At 42.1% G+C, this 18,601-nt stretch overlaps 1 protein-coding gene across 8 annotated transcripts in view; it reads left to right on the forward strand.

Moving 5' to 3' along the window:
- INPP4B (inositol polyphosphate-4-phosphatase type II B) overlaps positions 1-18,601 on the forward strand; it is a gene marked incomplete at its 5' end in the record, with an annotated part of 266,775 nt that overhangs the window by 224,325 nt on the left and 23,849 nt on the right. For all 8 annotated transcript variants that reach the window (XM_081208335.1, XM_081208336.1, XM_081208333.1 and 5 more), the window contains 6 exons: positions 1,514-1,686; positions 3,640-3,763; positions 5,864-5,981; positions 9,238-9,378; positions 10,638-10,735; positions 17,694-17,806. In XM_081208335.1, coding sequence (XP_081064461.1) covers positions 1,514-1,686; positions 3,640-3,763; positions 5,864-5,981; positions 9,238-9,378; positions 10,638-10,735; positions 17,694-17,806 — 767 coding nt within the window. The remainder of the gene's footprint in view (positions 1-1,513; positions 1,687-3,639; positions 3,764-5,863; positions 5,982-9,237; positions 9,379-10,637; positions 10,736-17,693; positions 17,807-18,601) is intronic.

The raw sequence follows: 18,601 nt of genomic DNA on the forward strand, positions 1-18,601 counted from the left end.
GGGTTCCCATTCATCTTTAAAATCACAGTTATCCTTGTCCTGTATCTTACGTGTCAATTTTGCGAGTTCTGCATAGTCCATCAGTTTTTCTTGCCATGATTCTTTAGTTGGAATTTCTTCAGTCTTCCATCCTTGTGCTATTAGGACTCTCGCGGCCGTTGTCGCATACATGAAGATGTTTTTCAGCTTTTTCCCTACAATCCCTAACAAAAATGCTTCAGGTTTTTTAACAAATGTTAGCTGGAACATTTTCTTCAATTCGTTATATATCATATCCCAAATTTTTTTAATTACATTACAATCCCACCACATATGATAAAATGTCTCCTCCTTTTTCTTACACTTCCAACATATATTTGAACTAGTTTTGTACATTTTCCCTAACTGCACTGGTGTCATATACCATCTGTACATCATCTTCATATAATGAGTTTTGGAGTGTTATCAGCAATATGCTGATGACACAGAGCTCCACTTCTCCTTTACATCTACAGTTGAGGCAGTGGATGTGCTGGACCATTGTCTTGTATTGGTAATGGGCTGGATAAGAGCCAATAAACTGAAACTCAAACCAGATAAGACTGAGGCACTGGTAGTGGGCGGTTCCCTGGACCAGATGGGTGGTAGGTTGCCTGCTCTTGATGGGATTATACTCCCTCTGAAGGAGCAGGTACGTAGCTTGGAGGGTGTTCCTGGATCCATGTCTGTTGCTTGAGGCTCAAGTGGCCCAGCTGTGCTCCTGGCTGGACAGGGATAGCCAAATGTCTGCCATCTATGCTCTAGGTTAGATTACTGCAATATGTGGGATGGCTGAAAGGCCTCGCAGACATGTTGTGGGTGGTGGTGGAGGATGTAAAGGGAATGAATTGCTTTTAAGCTGCGTTGGCAATGTACAGTTGTTGTAACCCCTTGTAAAATTGTTCACAAATAAGAATAAATTGGCAGTCTCCCCCCCCCCCCCCCATGAATGTCAGAAAGTGAATTTGTCATATGTCAAGCTGCTGATTAACTGTTTCCTCTCAAAGCCAGTAGGAGGTTTGTGTTCTCTAGTATACATCCATGGGTTGTTGGGTTTGGGGTTTTGTTTTTTTACTACATGCAATCACTCGATAAAGAAATCAATATGTTGCACTTCCTTAGCTTGACTAGAAGATCAGAGTATCATAAATATTTCGCTCAGTTGACCAAGCATTTCATTTATTTTGTTTTCCAGCTTTGATTTCCTCTCAGGCTGCTGTTACTTTGGGAAGTTCATTTAATTGCATCAACTAGGCTATGAACAAGAAGTTGATTTTTGTGGATGTGGTGTTGTATTGAGAATGCAGGGATGAGCTGAGCTAATAATCTCATACACCAGAAACAGCAGTGTGTGAGAGGAACTGCTGCAGGCACCTGACCATAGCTTAGTGTGCGTGCACAAAGAGAAAGGATTACATCCACTGATTTTTCTGCTTTGAAAAGGAGATTTTTCTCTACCTTGATCACCATTCTTGATCTCCCTCCTTTGTTACAGGTGACTGGTATGAACAACTTTATCCACTCACAGTTACGCTGAAGGACTGTATTGGAGAGGTGGTGACTAGGGCAAAGCAATCAATGTCTTTTGTTCTGCTTCAGGAGCTTGCATGTAACTTGCCACAATGCTTAATGCTGACCCTAAGAAGAGATATTGTCTTCAGTCAAGCAGTAGGTGCTTCTTCCATTTTATAAACTTATCTGTTTTGTTTTGTTGCAGAGCTGTCAACTTAAACCGTGCCAGGTTTAACTGAGGCAGGCTTTCATTTTATTTTTGAATAACAACTTAGCCACCTCCTAGAGTATAAAGGCATGTGGCTATCCCAGTGAGTAGTATTCTGCCCATAGCATACAGTGGAAAAGTAGATCAGTCCTTTTCTGGCTCCACAAAAGTTGCCTTAGTGCTGCAGTATTCCACTGAGACACCAAAGGACAAGTCTCCATCTTTCTACATGTGACTCAGTCACATGTGGAAGGTGTTTGGCAAACTGCTGCTCCCTGGACTTTTTACTGCGTGTTTTCAGATGCTCAAGGGCCATTCAGATATACCAGAAAATACACTATTGATCCGTGGTGCAAGTACAGGAGATTGCCTTGGATGTTTCTGCCAGTGCTTCTGAAGCCACCTCTCAGATGTTTGGTGGTGCTTCCATCCATGTCCTGACAGTAGAACACAACTGGCTTTACACAAGATCTACCCAAGCAGTCTCCAGCTGCTGTTATCATTATTGTAGGCAACGCCTTAGCAAAGCCGACGCCTCTATGCCACAGAAGCGGAAGCTTCCCACACTGTTGGAAAATGCATTTTAATTCAGAATACCCTTTCATGATGAACACATTTTCAGCTCCACAGGCCCTTCCTCAGGGAACAAAAAAAAATGTGCAAACTGTTTTGTCAATAATGCAAATTCCAATTACCCATTTTAGTCATTAATGTAATATATTCCACATAATATAAAAATATGGAAGCATAATACTTCCACATTTTAAAAAGGAAACATGGTCTTCATCTGAACAGTCATGAAATGCCATGCACAATGCACAATGGTGTTCTGCCCATTCACAAGGGGGCTTTTTGGCTTCCCCTTCCAGCAGCAGTTGGTGTTCCTTTGGAGCAGCATATAATGAGACATTAGGAGCCTCCCATGACTGCACAGATGTGCTTTTCTGCTCATGCCCAGAGGACTTTGGATCTGGGACAACAGTAACACAGTGCAAAGATGGATATGTTTCCCTTTTTCACGTCTAGACAAATGGTTTTGGAATTTTAAAACGAGATATTAAGTGCAGAACTTGTTTTTAGAGTAATGTCATACCTGTTCTTTGTGAAATATACATATATAATGCCATAATCATTAATTAATAATGTGAAGATGTGCCTGGTGAATCTACAGACCGGATTCATTCCTAAGATGGAGCATAGGAATGTGAGCAGACAAATAGATGTTTTACAAGCCAGGAGTGTATTTTCAAGTTACACTATGCAGCAAATGAACAAATGTACTGCTTTTGGAAACAAAATCATGTCTTACGGGATATGGTTGCACTTATACACCTATTTAGAAAACATGGTTTCAGTGGAAGGTGCAGAACAGGGAGGAAAGCACGAACTGGAGATTTGATTTCGAAAACATGAAATCAAGAAAAGTTAAATTAGTCAATTTTATCTAGTGGCAGGATAATGGTCCATTGCTCAGCGGGAGGCTTTTAATAATCCAAATATTCACTCTCTTTCCTACTGTTTGCTCATCTTCTCCTTTCAATGGCTAAATTCATATTATAAGGACAGGCTGCACACCAAAACAACTAGCTAGGTTTGATTCCTTCAGATCTCTGGAATGGCTATGATCTGTGTCAATGCCTTATTATTCTATAAAATATATGCTTGATCTAAAAACTCTTAGGGTGTTTTTAATCTGTGATGTTTCTTCTGTAGTACTATTTGAGAATAAATGCTTTAGACATATCTTTCCAACATTCAGCTTCACAGACAAAAGAGTGGGACTTGGTTCAAGCTGAATTTGTGTTATTAATGCTGAGTGAATTTTGTAAATGACTCTTGTTATCTTTCTTTCTTTCTAATATAATTGGTATCTGTTTATTTGGTTATTGTCATTACTCTAGCTTGCTGGATTGGTCTGTGGGTTTATAATCAAATTGCACTCCAGTTTGCGGGATCAAGGCTTCCTGCAGCAGCTTCACACGGTCGGGCTAATTGTTCAGTATGAAGGACTCCTCAGTACATATAGTAAGTGTTATACACTCAGATGGCTACATTAAAGTGTTCTAAAAAAGCTAAGAAGAATAGACAAGAGCTCTTGTGGAGGAGATCTTGGCAGTTTTGCTCCTCCCTAGTTGTCCTGCTCCTGTAGTGAGCTAAACCATAGCTTTGTTTAAGACGGAGCTTTCCAAACTCTGTCTCGCGACACGTTAGTGTATAAGTATGTCACGTGAATGCTCCCCAAGCTCCTCCCAGGGCTGGAAAGGGGTTAGTTTAACCTCCAGTTTGCTAGTAAAACTGATTTACTGTGTCATGAAATGATGCACGGCTTAAAAAGTGTGTCACCAACATGAAAAGTTTGGAAAGCTCTGGTTTGTGGTAATGTCGAAACCCAGGCTTATGGTTTAGTTCTCTCCAGGCAAACCAAGAGCCACAAACCACTGGACTAACTTCTGCTGTTGCTCATGGTTAGTCTACAGAGAACTAAACCACAAACCTGAGTTCAGATTACACTTTTAAAACAAGCAATGGGGTTGCTCAGCATAGCAGCAGAATGACAGTGGAAGGGAGCAAAGTAGCTGCTATCTCTCCCTCTAGAAATCTGCATGTTCTAGCTAAGCCAAGCCATGGTTTGGTTTACTGTGATGTGCGGACCAGGCCATTTTGGTATTTCTGATACACAGCTGTGTGCCAATTTCTTCTCTTTTTAACATTTATTGAACATTTATATATATATATTGTGGATATTCTCAGCTATGTTTATTTGGAAGTATAAGATCTATCAGCAGAATGGATGGCTGAATAAACATATTTAGTACTATATTGATTATTTTATTTCAGAAGACCATTGAAGGGTGAGACAGTTTGTTGTCTTTACCTGACCTGCATTATATTGTATGTGCTGCGTTTTCTATTAACTTGGATCCAAACAGTGATTATTTTTTTCTTCTATTTGCCACTGCAACTGTGGCCCTTCACACCACATCCCATGCCATTTGAAAGAGCTCCCTTGACTCTCAGGAGCAGCTTTTTTGGGAGTACAAGGGGGTGGGATTATGGAAACCAAACTCAATTTTCCTCCTCTGGCTCCAGCCAGTGTGTTTTAACTGGTATAGATAGACTGATACCAGTATAAAAAAACACTATATATGTTGTTGTTTTTCCATTTGTAAGCCATACTTTCAGGTTATGTGTTGGGATATAAATATCTGAGTGTTACTATTACAAGTACTTTACCATTTTATCTTGCTGATCAGAACTACTGTGTTAGGAGGGCTCTAGGCTACTAGTGTAACAGATGCAAACTGTGGCTGAATGATATACAGTATAAATCTGCATAGTGGAGCTACTACCAATTTTGCATGACAAACTGCCTAGATTTGCTAGACCCGAGTCTATTGCACTATCCATTGAATTAAACTTGCTTACTATTTCAAAAGCATTAATATGTAATTCCCCACTTTTGCTTTACAACTGAACTAGGAGTGCCCCGATGAATAAACTATGGGTGACATCCAAAAATGTGACAGCAGACTTCTCCCCTCCCCCAGTCGGCTCCAGGGAGCTTCTCAACTTTCCAGACCACTGGTGGTTGGACACTGTTAGATTTCACTTTGTGTTTGCTACTGTGAATAAGCATCCTTAACAGGCAAACAAAATGGAAATATTATAATCAGCTCCATGAAAAGAGCAGTCGATAACTGCATAAGCTCTTGCATAATTAAATCTATTGTCTATGTGACTGGCTTTTGCATCATAACACTTGTGGTTACATCTGTTGTTCTGGATAAAAAACTTCTTATGGATAATCCTATATGTGAAATATCCATCAGTAATTCAGACCTGCAATTCATACACATGATGCTGGCTTTGTGGGGAAGCAGAAATATCCATGGAAGGTACAGGGCAGATTTTACATAGTCCTAATCAAAATTTAAAAAATTGGAATAGGCATATTTGTGCAGCTACATGGTCAATGTGGAAATAACAAATTAACATATGACATTGACTCTGAAGCTTAGGAACTCCTTTCTTACATGTTGTTAAAATTGAAATAGACCAGTTAGAGCTTGTCTGTCATATTTTTCTTTTCATTCTATTTCGTAATTTAATTTTCATTCTCTGAAGGTGAAGAAATTGGAATGCTAGAAGACATGGCTGTGGGAATATCAGATTTACAAAAAGTCATGTTTAAAATAACTGAAGCCAAATCAGATGACCTCTTGCCTATTATAACTGGAAGGCGGTGAGTGTTATCTGTTTCCTGAAACAAAGGCATAACATTATGCTGTGCCAGAAAAATCAAATGGAAACTCATCTAATGCTTTTTCTAGCTGCTCTGCAAATGTATTCGTGTAACTATGATTTGTAACAAATGGACAGAACGGGGAATAAATGCCCTGAAGAGGCTTGTAAAGATAATAGTCTTCTGGAATATATCAGTATTTGTGAGAGAAATAGATAATTGTATAAAGCACTGCCACTCTCCTCTGGTACTGAAATCCTTGCATATTTATTGAAGAATGGCATTTTGTTACCAGCTTTTTGCCTGTGTATACAAAACACCCTTCACACAGAAGTGTAAGAGAACTTTTTTTTTTTAAGTTACTTTCCCAAGAGAGTTGGGAGTGTTTATGTCAAAACACCCACCCACACAGGGTTGCTACCACTAGCCAATCCTGCCAACTCCTTTGCCAACCACCCTTGCCCAACACCTGGGCGACCTTTACACCTGACCGACCAACCAACCCTTCCTTTACACCTCATGTGCCTGCTCACCCCTCTCCTCCCCACACAGCTTACACCAAACCCATTTTAAATGATAGGGGCGGTGCTTCAGAGTGCAGTTTCATGAAGCACCTCCCCCTCCATGAAACCTTCCTGCACCCATGTTTAACTGAGCACGGGTCACAGAGTAGACTAGCAAACTGCTTTGTGAAATGCCTCCCCCTCCATTAAACAGCTTGCCTGTGCTGCCTGCCACTCTGTTGTCATGCTGGAGTTTGTGTGGCCACCATGGTGTGGCTTTGTGAACAGCACTGCTACAACAGCCTTTCGTTTTTGTGTACAAGGGAAGGTGTTTTTCAGCTGAAGCTTTTCCATCCCATTGAAACCTTGTGTAATATTCTTAGTAGTTAATTGGCTGTGCTTGAATGATAACAAACAGTGACTGAGAGCCCAGGAATTCTGGCTGCTTAATGGCTGCCTTGTTTTGTTTTGTTTTTAAAATCAGCTTCTTGCATTTATCTTGACCATCTTAAAATGTCATTGAAATAATAATACATTCAATCCCATCTATACATTCCTGTTTGCAAGGCTGGGTAAACGAGATTATTAGGTCTGTTTTCTTGGCAGCAATGGATAGAATTAGTTCTATATAAGTATTAGCAATATGCCTACCCTAGAGAAAAGAGAGACCAAACATTGAGATGTTTATAATGACAATAGTGTGAATGCTAGCCAGAGTCAGGGAACCTGTGGTGATACAAAGTTCTTTAGGACTTACTTTTTGTCAAGTAGGATAAAATAAACTAAGCAAAAAGTACTTAACAAATATGTCAGTCGAAAACATGAATGTGTATCAAAATTTATATTTTTTAAAAGAAAAACAAAACCTATACATCATCCAGAACTGCGTATGTAAATATACAGATACCACCACTTAAGTGCATAGGATAAATATAGGTTTATTTTCCCTGGCAGGATGACATTTTTATGTTGAGACTTCAATCTTTAGTATTTCTCTCACAAATTTTGACTTTGTACAGTTCTCCTCTCTGGAAATGTCCCACCTGCTTCTGGCAGTATCTCACTTTGACACCAGATTCCCTACAGACCAACGAAACTTGTTAGAACAATGAAAATGCCTTTGCTTTTTAATTTCACACGTTACTACATTAGGAAACTCTTCTGCAAGTGCGAAAACATTGATTCCTATCATTATAGGATATAAGAAACCATACAAGATAAAAGAAGCAATAAGAATACAATTAAAAATCAAATAATATCAAGCACAGAACATTAAAACTGCTACAACAGGGAATCACAGGTGGGCAGAGTATTGTTGCACTCATGCCCTGCTTGCAGAATTCCCTTTGGCATTTGGTTGGTCACTGTGAGAACAAGTTGCTGGACTAGATGGGCCATCATCAGCTTGATGCGGGAGGCTCTTTTTCCTCTTTTATTATTTCTGGTGTTTTGGAAAATGATTGTTTGCTATTGCATGTGACTGTGGCAAACTGTGGTTTGATCAAACCATGCCTTCCTACAAACCAGCAAAGGGAGAAGGGAGTGCATTAGACTAAGGCATATCACTGTCATTAGCATGGCACCAAGCCACCGTTTGGCATTATATGTGGATGCAGAAAGAGTTTTTGTAACTCTGTAGAAAGTGCTTCAAAAGTTTGTGTGCCCTCATTTTAATGCTAGACAAGCAGTAAGAAGGCTAAAAGCCTTTTCTCATTTTTTAAAATTTTTACTTATTAATCCTTTTTTCCCACTTCAGTGAAAAAGTAATTATAAAGAAACAGTTCGTAATTAAATTTCTGATCCGATTGTTGTATAAATTTGCATGCTTTTAAGAAATAAAGAAAATTTTGTTATCTTGACATTCTGAGGTTAAGACTTCGCCAATCACGAAGGAAATGTGATTTCTAGATTTAGCTTTAGCGTATTACATTCAAACCAAGGGAGGTTAGTAATTTAAATCCACGTTTTCTAAATATGTTTTAAGATACAGACAGGCTGCTAGTGTGTACTGGCTTTTTCTAAGTTAGTTTCATTTCGAGAGAGTCTTGTATCATAAGCAGAATGCCAGTTGAGCTGCTAGCAATGCCATGTGAAGAGCTGTGAGTAATACTCCTTTGTTCATTAAGCAAGGAGAGGCAGACAAGAGACAAATAGCAATGAAAGCTACTGGGCAGATGGAGTTGAATTCCAGTAATCCAGAAGAGGTACTATAGCTTCATGCTCAGAGATGGAACATTGCCCCTCACCCAATACTTTTGAAGTCAGAACAGGAAGTGTGCCTGGAAGCAGAATGCTGAAAGTGTCAGCTCTGTTGGGATGACCTACATCAATAGTTTTTATCTTTTGGGGACCCAGGTCCCAGCTTTAACCCCACCATGCATTTTGAGACCCATTTATTACATTTTTATCAGATGTTTGTAAGGTGGTAGTGTTGCTGCTGTGACCCACCTTAAATCAAGCCATGATCTAGCAGTGGTTGCCATCCCATCCAGGTGGCCAATAATCTACAGGACAGTTTTCAACACCTTTTCAGGTTCTTCTTCAGGGACTACAAGAGACCTGAAAAGGATCAGCTTTCCATCTCTCGGCTTATTTGAATTTGGTTAGGCTCCAGTAGTTTTCATGATTTAGGAATATGTCCTCTGCCTCTTACATAAAGTTTATGTTGCCCAAGTGTAATTTAAACAACAACAACACCCAGAATTTTTCGCTTACACATTGCACAAATCAGTCTTATTCTTTTGCTTTCCTAGGGGACATTATGTAATAGAAATCAAGCTCCCAGGAAAGATGTTTGAGCTGCTTCCACAAGAGATTAAAGAAGGGAAACTGCTCCATGTGTATCCAGTTCTCTTTAATGTAGGAATCAATGAACAGCAAACACTCGCGGAGAGGTAAGTCATCAGGATTACGTTTCAGTTCTTGGGTATTTTGAAGGAGACCACACAGCCTTTCTAAAGCTGCCCACCCATGGAGTAATAGGATAATTGCCTAGGAGACCAGACTATAGAGGGTACCAAGGTGCCAAAACACAGCATTTTTTGCCTCATAGTCCATACAATGCAGGATGGCTGCTTGGTGCCAGAAAGTAAGACCTGTCTTTAACTGGAGGTGCAAAGGAGGCAAGTTCTCATTGTTTCATGGTAAAAAAAAGTCTTCAGTAGCACAGCACAAATACCACAGGTGCCTACCCTTCTAATGTGCAAAATTCAAGCTAATTCTACTACTGTAAAAGGTGACATAGGAAAAACAAAAACTTGATTGTAAGGCTCATGAGTGGTTAGGGTGGTGTGCCATCTCATGCCGTCTGTCACAAAGACTTTAAAGCCAAAAACCTTCCTCTGGTGATTCTGCTTTTTTATGTTAAAACGGCTACAAATAAATAATACAGCTACCCTCGGATACCTCCACAAGAAATGCCCTTTGAGCAGGGCCTCAATAGAATGGCAAGCTGCACTCTGCCTCCTACCTCCATTTATGCAATGTTTTTGTACTTTTTGGTACTTTCGTATCGGTACAGGAAAATAACACATCCTACACTTCATCACCTTTGGGGCTTTTTAAAATTCGGCGAATTCTGCAGTATTCATTTTGAATGTGGATTTCATTTTGACCATAGCTGACTCAGAATTAAGTACTACGGATTTTACCAGACTTTACTCTCTAGCAAAAACACTAAATATGCTGAAGCTTTCATTGTATATTGTAACATTTATTTTACAATATAATAATGTTCAAATTCAGTACTATGGTTCAATGAGGCCAGAATCATACACTTACATTTTGACACGAGAACCCTATGTTCAAACCTACTGCTAAATAACAATGCAGTCTGTGTCTACTTAATGTAAGTCTTGTAGAGTTCAATGGAAATTACAGGCCCATGAGCATAGAATTGCAGCCTGAGTGGCATGTGAGCTAGTTCCCATTTCTGAACCTTTCAAGGCCTTTAGGGAAACAGAACACACTTTGTTCTTGAATTAGGAATTAATTGATGTAATTAAATGATGTGCTCACAAAATGATTGATGATATAAAATAATAATATTAATTCAGAGCTGAGGTGGTTATTTCCTGTTCCATTTCTTTGTGGAAAACGTCTGCTTGTGCAGAAATGCTGCTTCTATGCCAATTGGTCTTCTGTGATTGCTTAGGTTTGGAGATACCTCTTTGCAAGAAACTGTTAACCAGGAAAATCTGGAGCTGCTGAAAGAGTATTACAAGCTGTTCACAGAAAAAATGCCTCCTGATTGTAAGTATTTAAAAATGTCTGTCTTGGTTCGTTAATCATGTTGAAGTTGTTATGCTTAAATGTTATTCATATGAAGTTATTTACATTCATTTATAAGTGTATGAATCTCAATATAAGCCTAATGGTGGGTTTATTTATTATTTATCTAATTACAAATTCTGGGTTGCAAATACTGCCCTGTTATTCTCCCAAATCCTCTTCGCTTGAAATAAAATTTCCCACTGGTATCAGTGGAAATTGGCTTAAGGATTAGATAGGATAATATTGAAACCATGTTTCCATAGATGTTCTGTTCCCCTAATTGAAAAATTATTCTCTACAGTTTATCCTCGGGTGTCTTGATTATGCTGATTAAAATGATTATAGCAATGCAAGTCATTGTTTTCTTCTGACGTGTCCTGGTGTGTGGCATTGCTGGTCTGGGTAATCTACAGACTTGAGTCCTTAAGTTGTTATTTCAATTAAGGGACTTTTTCAAAATTGAAAGTGCATAGCTCCTTCCATTTTGGTAACCTGCATTGCCTTCTTACTTCACAGTAAGGGATGTGGGTGGCGCTGTGGTCTAAACCATTGAGCCCCTTGGGCTTGCTGATTAGAGGGTCGGCAGTTCAAATCTGCGCTATGGGGTGAGCTTCCATTGCTCTGTCCCAGCTTCTGCCAACCTAGCAGTTTGAAAGCACCTCAGTTCAAGTAGATAAATAGGTACCAATGTGGCGGGAAGGTAAATGGCATTTCTGTGAGCTCTGGTTTCTGTCATGGTGGCCCATTGCACCAGAAGCAATTTAGTCATGCTGGCCATATGCCCCAGAAAGCTGTCTGTGGACAAACGCCGGCTCCTTCGGCCTGAAGTGAGATGAGCAGCACAACCCCATAATCGCCTTTGACTGGACTTATCCATCCAGGGGTCCTTTACCTTTATCTTTTTACCTCTTACTTCACTGTTTTAAGGCAATTGTTGCTGCAAGTCTTGGCATTGTTGCTCCTTCCAGATCTGCAACTCTGAGGTCTCTTCTGCATCTCCTTTGAAAATGCATTTATACACCAATAATCTCTAAATTGGCTACAACCACCTTGGAAAGAGATCTTGCATCATAATATAAAACTCACTGATGGTTTCATCTCATGTGTTAAAGCCATGGAAGGAATACATTAAGGCAGCAATATTATACAGACCGACCAGCTGCCCACCTCTCTTTAGCCCACGTTGAAGATCTGTGCTATTTTGGCCTAGATGGGAAGGGATGGGCAGGGGAGGGCAGCAGCACAGCTAAACTCCCTCTCTTTGCTTTCAGGTCCTCCAGTTTGTTTGTTGGTGATCCCAACAGCCAAAGAAATGCAGGGGGGGGGGAGAGATGTACAGTGGTGCCTTGCAAGATGAAATTAATTCGTTCCGCAAGTTTTTTCTTCTTGCGAGTTTTTCGTCTTGCGAAGCACGGTTTCCCATAGGAATGCATTGAAAATCAATCAATGCGTTCCTATGGAGACCGTCCGGGGACAGAGGGGAAGCGCCGCTCTGTTCCCTCTTTTGAAGCAAGGGGCTGCGGGGAGAAGATAGCTTCTCCCTGCAGCCCCTTACTTCAAAAGAGGTCCGGGGACAGCGGGAAGCGCTTCCCACTGTCCCCGGACCTGGGGCTGCGGGGAGAAGATCGCTTCTTCCCCGCTGTCCCTGGACCTCTTTTGAAGCAAGGGGCTGTGGGGAGATCGCTTCTCCCCGCCGCCCCTTGCTTCAAAAGAGGTCCGGGGACAGCGGGAAGCGCTTCCCGCTGTCCCTGGACCTGGGGCTGTGGGGAGAAGATCGCTTCTCCCCGCCGCCCCTTGCTTCAAAAGAGGTCCGGGGACAGCGGGAAGCGCTTCCTGCTGTCCCCGGACCTGGGGCTGCGGGGAGAAGATCGCTTCTTCCCCGCTGTCCCCGGACCTCTTTTGAAGCAAGGGGCTGTGGGGAGAAGATCGCTTCTCCCCGCCGCCCCTTGCTTCAAAAGAGGTCCGGGGACAGCAGGAAGCGCTTCCCGCTGTCCCCGGACCTGGGGCTGCGGGGAGAAGATCGCTTCTCCCCGCCGCCCCTTGCTTCAAAAGAGGTCCGGGGACAGCGGGGAAGACCCGCTGTCCCCGGAGCTTGCGGGGCAAGCTTCGTTTTGCGAAGCAAGCCCATAGGGAAATTCGTCTTGCGAGGCAACTCGAAAACGAAAAAACCTTTCGTTTTGCGAGTTTTTCGTCTCGCGATGCGTTCGTCTTGCGGGGCACCACTGTATGGTTTAGCTCTAGCCCAAAACCTGAAGTAGGGAAGGGAAAGAGAGGGAAAGAGAGCGAAAGTAAGTTTAGTGCTGCAATCCAGCTTTTGCTCTCTTGCTGAAATCCAACCCCTACTTACATGGAAATATGCCCTACTGAATTTGATAGGATTTAGTTCTAAGTAGACGTAGTAAGGACAGCTCTGTAAGGTGGTAATTTGCCCAATTAAAAGTCCCTCTTCACCCAGACCAATCAGCCTGAATTTACCTGATCCAGGTCCTGCCTAAAAAATACTCAAAGCGGTCATCTCTCTCTCTCAGAACCTGTCACCTAGCAATACTGCTGACCAGGCTTGCAATGTCATAATAGCCTTGAACTTGGACTGTCACAGTCACAGAATACTTTCCGCTTCGAAACATAAACAGACATAAATACATCATTTCTCCACAAGGGGTCACAGTGAGCTTGACCTCATCTGTTGATGAGGTTGCACCACATCCAGATTTTTTGTGTGGCTGGGAAACATTATATCAGAGGGTTTTTATTGGTGCAGGTAGCTTACTGCCACAACTGCTTAGAGCATTTTTCCCCCTGTTGATTGTAGTTCCTACATACAACTGGCTTGTTTATGGAACCTTTTTTCTAAGACACATTAGTGCTTTGTATTTCTTCACGACACTGGAACAAATTTATAGCATACCTGTATTATGTAAACTAATATTTATTTGATCCTGAAATGATTTAACTGTTGAACTCAGGCAAATAGGACTATCAGTTCTTCGAGAGTTGCAAAACGATTCATTTTCTGTCGTCAGAATATGAACATAATTTTTATTGTGGGTGGAGTGAGAGCTTTGGGTAACAAAGGCTGTATTTTGGCTGCTTTATAGTAGTTGCAAACGCTGTCATGATATTCAGTTCACTGAACTAAGATTCTCTATGCCTGCTTCCTAACATTTGTATTCTGTCTAAGTGCCTGAACAGAAAAAAAGATAATCTTAGGCTGTGTTCACATTACTATTGGCTCTAGCATTCTCCCCCCACTGGTGTTTGAAGCTGTGTACACATGATGCTAACCACAATCCATCTCTATCCTGGAGTTTATTGAGAAATATTGCTGTTTGATGCATTTCCTCTAAAACCAGCTTCCATTGAACCTGAGAATGTAAGCCACATTCACTTTGCAGTTAAGGTTAAGCTGAGGTGTGTACATTTGAGATAGCAGGTGCACACGTGCAGATAACAGCTTCATGATCAGGTGATGGGAGGTTGCCGGTGTGAGCAAATCAAACAGCTATTGTGCACTGAGTGAAGACATCCCCACACCATCTCTGGTGTGACAGCAAAGTGAAAAAGTGACTTGAAATGTGGGTGGGGGTGTGTGGCCTCACTACATTTTAAATTGTGAATATGTACATAACCCCAGTCATTGAAAAGCAGTCTTCAGAATCTGGCCACTTGATTCCTTTTTGGGCGAGACAGCCTATTACTTCATGTGTTGCTTCTCTTGGAAACATATGCCAGGTTTGCACCCTAACCATCCCTGGCACAACTGAAACTCTGATTGTGCCTATGAGCAATGTGGGCAGACTACGAAGGCTTCATTTTTAAAAAATGTCATTATTCAACAGGAACTTATTTATACCGTGGTTTTAAGTGCAGTGCAGCATTTTTCCAGATTCATGCCTTCATTATTGTTGTTGCTTTAAATTGCCTCCTTGCTGTGACATGACAGGTGACTCAATTCTTTGTGAGTTCATTTGCGCGATAGAACCAAGCATGCATTTCCTTGCAGCGAAGAGAGTAATTACACTGCACATGGGCTTCTGGGCATTTGCTTGCTGAGATCTTCAGCAGCCACTGGAATTAGTGCTAATCAGGTTGAACTTTTTTTATATATAAAAAAACCCCAAAACAAAACCATGACAGTTAATCAGAAAATTACTTTCTTCTGCTTTTGCTATGTTCTGACTTTGATATTTGAAACAGCCATATATATAATCTGGAAATCAGTGGAAAGGTAAGTGCTATATAAAGGACCCTCTCAGCCTGAAGCTAGAATAATGACTGCAGTAGCCTTAGAGCAGGCTTTTGCTTTATTCTCTACCTGTATGCAGCCATAGCATAAATATATTACAGTGGTGCCTCGCAAGACGAAAAGAATCCGTTCCGCGAGTCTCTTCGTCTTGCGGTTTTTTCGTCTTGCGAAGCAAGACCATTAGCGGCTTAGCGGCTTAGCGGTATTAGCGGCTTAGCGGATCAGCTGATAAGGGGCTTAGCGGATCAGCTGATAAGGGGCTTAGCGGATCAGCTGATAAGCGGCTTAGCGGATCAGCTGATAAGCGGCTTAGCGGATCAGCTGATAAGCGGCTTAGCGGCTTAGGATCAGCTGATAAGCGGCTTAGCGGCTTGGGGAAAAGGGGGGGAAAGGGAAAAAAACCCCACAGGAACTCACAAGACATTTTCGTCTTGCGAAGCAAGCCCATAGGAAATTCGTTTTGCGAAGCACCTCCAAAACGGAAAACCCTTTCGTCTAGCGGGTTTTCCGTCTTGCAAGGCATTCGTCTTGCGGGGCACCACTGTATAAAGATTCTCAGCATTTCCAAATGAATCTGCAATTATTTGTACCTCTTGCCCAAAAAATCAGTATGCATATAGAACTTCTGAGGGCCAAATGTGGCATGATATGAGAGATCATTACAGTCGTACCTTAGAAGTCGAACCAAATCCATTCCGGAAGTCCGTTCAACTTCCAGAATGTTCAAAAAACAAAGTGTGGTTCTGATTGGCTGCAAGAAGCTCCTGCAGCCAATCGGAAGCCACTGAAGCCCCGTCGGACTTCCGTGGATAAAGCATCCTTTATGAAGGCTGGCCACCAGAACTGTACACAGCATTCCAAGTGTCGTCACACTGCAATGGCATTATGAAACTGGCAGTTTTATTTTTAATCTCTTTCCTAATTATCCCTAAAATGAAATTCACCTTTTTCATAGCTGCTACAGAGTCTACATCTTCCTCACACTGTGACCACAATATCTTGTTTCTGCTCAGTTAACTCGAGACCCCATTAATGTATATGTAAAAGTATGGGGGGGTTTTTTGTTCCAATGTGCATCACTTCATACTTGCTTTCATTGAATTGCATTTGCCTTGTTACTGCCCATTCACCCACTTTGGTGAGATCCTTTTGGAGTTCTGTACAATCCCTTTTTGTTTTAACCTCCCTGAACAATTTGACATCATCAGCAAACTTGGGCGCCTCACTGCTTACCCTTACAAACAAATTAAATATCACAGGTCCCAATACCAGTCCACGAGGGATTGCATTTTCTATATCCCTCCATTGTAGGAACTGTCCATTTATTCCTACTCTCTGCATCCTGTTCCTTAACAAAATACTGATCCATTAGAGGACCTCTCTTATGCCATGACTGCTAAGCTTACCTAGGACATTTGGTGAGGGGGGGGGGTTATTTAAAACTTTTTGAAAACCTAAGTAAAAAGGTAAAGGACCCCTGACAATTAAGTCCAGTGGCAGACGACTCTGGGTTGCGGCGCTCATCTCACTTTACTGGCCGAGGGAGCCAGCGTACAGCTTCCGGGTCATGTGGCCAGCATGGTTAAGCTGCTTCTTGCGAACCAGAGCAGTGCACAGAAATGTCATTTACCTCCCCTCTGGTGTGGTACCTATTTATCTACTTGCACTTCATGCTTTTGAACTGCTAGGTTGGCAAGAGCACGGACTGAGCAACAGGAACTCACCCCGTCGCAGACACTGCCGGCACGCAAGCACCCTGCAACCGCCTCTTCCTTTACATCCTCCCTCTTCATCTTGGCTCCCCCTTCCGCTCACCTTCTCTGCCTCCCGCCAATTTCTGACGGATGCGCACAACAAGGCTCCGTCTCTTCCTTTCTTGTGGAAAGAGCTCACAGGGGTGGAGGGAGGGGAAGGAAAGAGCAGCCCCAACCTTGTGGCCAGATCGCCACCGCAGAGCCAGCAGAGAGAGCTCTGGACTGCGGGAAAGCATCTGGAGCCTTCCCACTGTCAGGGATGACCCTGGTGCTGGAGGCGCACAGGCATCAAGCCCCCGCTCCACCTCGCTTACCTCCCCACACTCTCCCCGGACTCTCTGGCACCCTCCAGACCTTGGTGCCCTGGTTCCCTGCGCTACTACCCTCAATGGTAAAGACGTCCCTGGTCCTAGAAGAAGACAAAGCAGATTCCACAAGCCTGAGATTGGCCCCAGCTTGCCACATATTTAAAGGGAAATTACTAGCAGGCTAGCTAGCCTGCATTTAGTATTTACTTGAAATAAACTTGTGCATACATTTATGGTGGTGCTGTACTTTCCATTAGCCCCTCTTCTCTCTCTTTTTCCTTATTGCTGCTTTGCTCTCTGCACATCCTGCAATTATGCAAAGTGCAGCACAAGGAGCAGATAACAGATGAGAGGCAGAAGTGCAACAGGTTATGGAATCGGTCCTCTTACCATTTAATATAGAGGTACTGAAGATGCATGGAACTTCAGAAAAAAGCTCTTAGATAGCAGGGGCTGTGTGAACAAGCACAAACCTGTTTGGTCAGTCATTAAAAGACGGGCATTGCTGTGTTTGAGGAAAATCCTCATGCATTCGAAATGAGACTTTAAATGTAGCAGCTTTACTTTCCTGAGGAAATCCTTGACTCAGCATAGCTGTTATCACACGCTGTATTTCTTCTTCTTCCCAGGCCTACCACATTTTCAAGAACAGAATGACTTAAAAGGATTACTAGAAAATCTCCATCAAAATATTCAGGCTAAAAAAAGAAAGAATGTAGAAATCATGTGGCTGGCTGCAACGGTAAGAAACCTCATTTTAAAGCAATTCGTTTAATTTTGTTCTGACTTGTTAAAATGAACTTTGGCAAGGAAATGCAAATAAGGGAAGCTTAGCAGCTTGGTGGTGGGGGGGGGACTTGGATGACATCTGCAAGTGACTCATGAAGCCTTTTAATGCCCAAAGTACTTTATTAAATTTGCATCTTTCCATAAAACTATTGGGACGCGGGTGGCACTGTGGGTTAAACTACAGAGCCTAGGACTTGCCGATCAGAAGGTCAGTGGTTTGAATCCCTGCTCCTGCTAACCTAGCAGTTTGAAAGCACGTCAAAGTGCAAGTAGATAAATAGGTACCGCTCTGGCGTTTCCATGTGCTGCTCTAGTTTGCCAGAAGCTGCTTTGTCATGCTGGCCACATGACCTGGAAGCTGTACGCTGGCTCCCTCGGCCAATAAAGCGAGATGAGCACCGCAACCCCAAAGTCGGTCACTACTGGACCTAATGGTCAGGGGTCCCTTTACCTTTATAAAACTATTGCACTTGCATATTCTCTTCAAACTGGTATTTTCAGCTTTCTAGTTGTACTCCTGATGCTGGCCCTGAACACAGGGTGGATTCAATATTAGGAATTCTTTGGCATAGTTAGGTGCATATAATGGGTTTGTTTTTTTTTCCCTCTTGCCATTTTGTGAAGGATATATAAGTTAACCTATTATTAGAGGAATGCGATGCATGGATGGTTGTAATGGGTGGCATTGGCAGAGAGGAAGAGATGAAGCAAGAGTTCCTTTTGATGACGTCCATAAGAATCATTTTCT

The sequence above is a fragment of the Podarcis bocagei genome, assembly GCF_964188305.1.
Source record: "Podarcis bocagei genome assembly, chromosome: 9".
Classification (NCBI taxonomy): domain Eukaryota; kingdom Metazoa; phylum Chordata; class Lepidosauria; order Squamata; family Lacertidae; genus Podarcis; species Podarcis bocagei.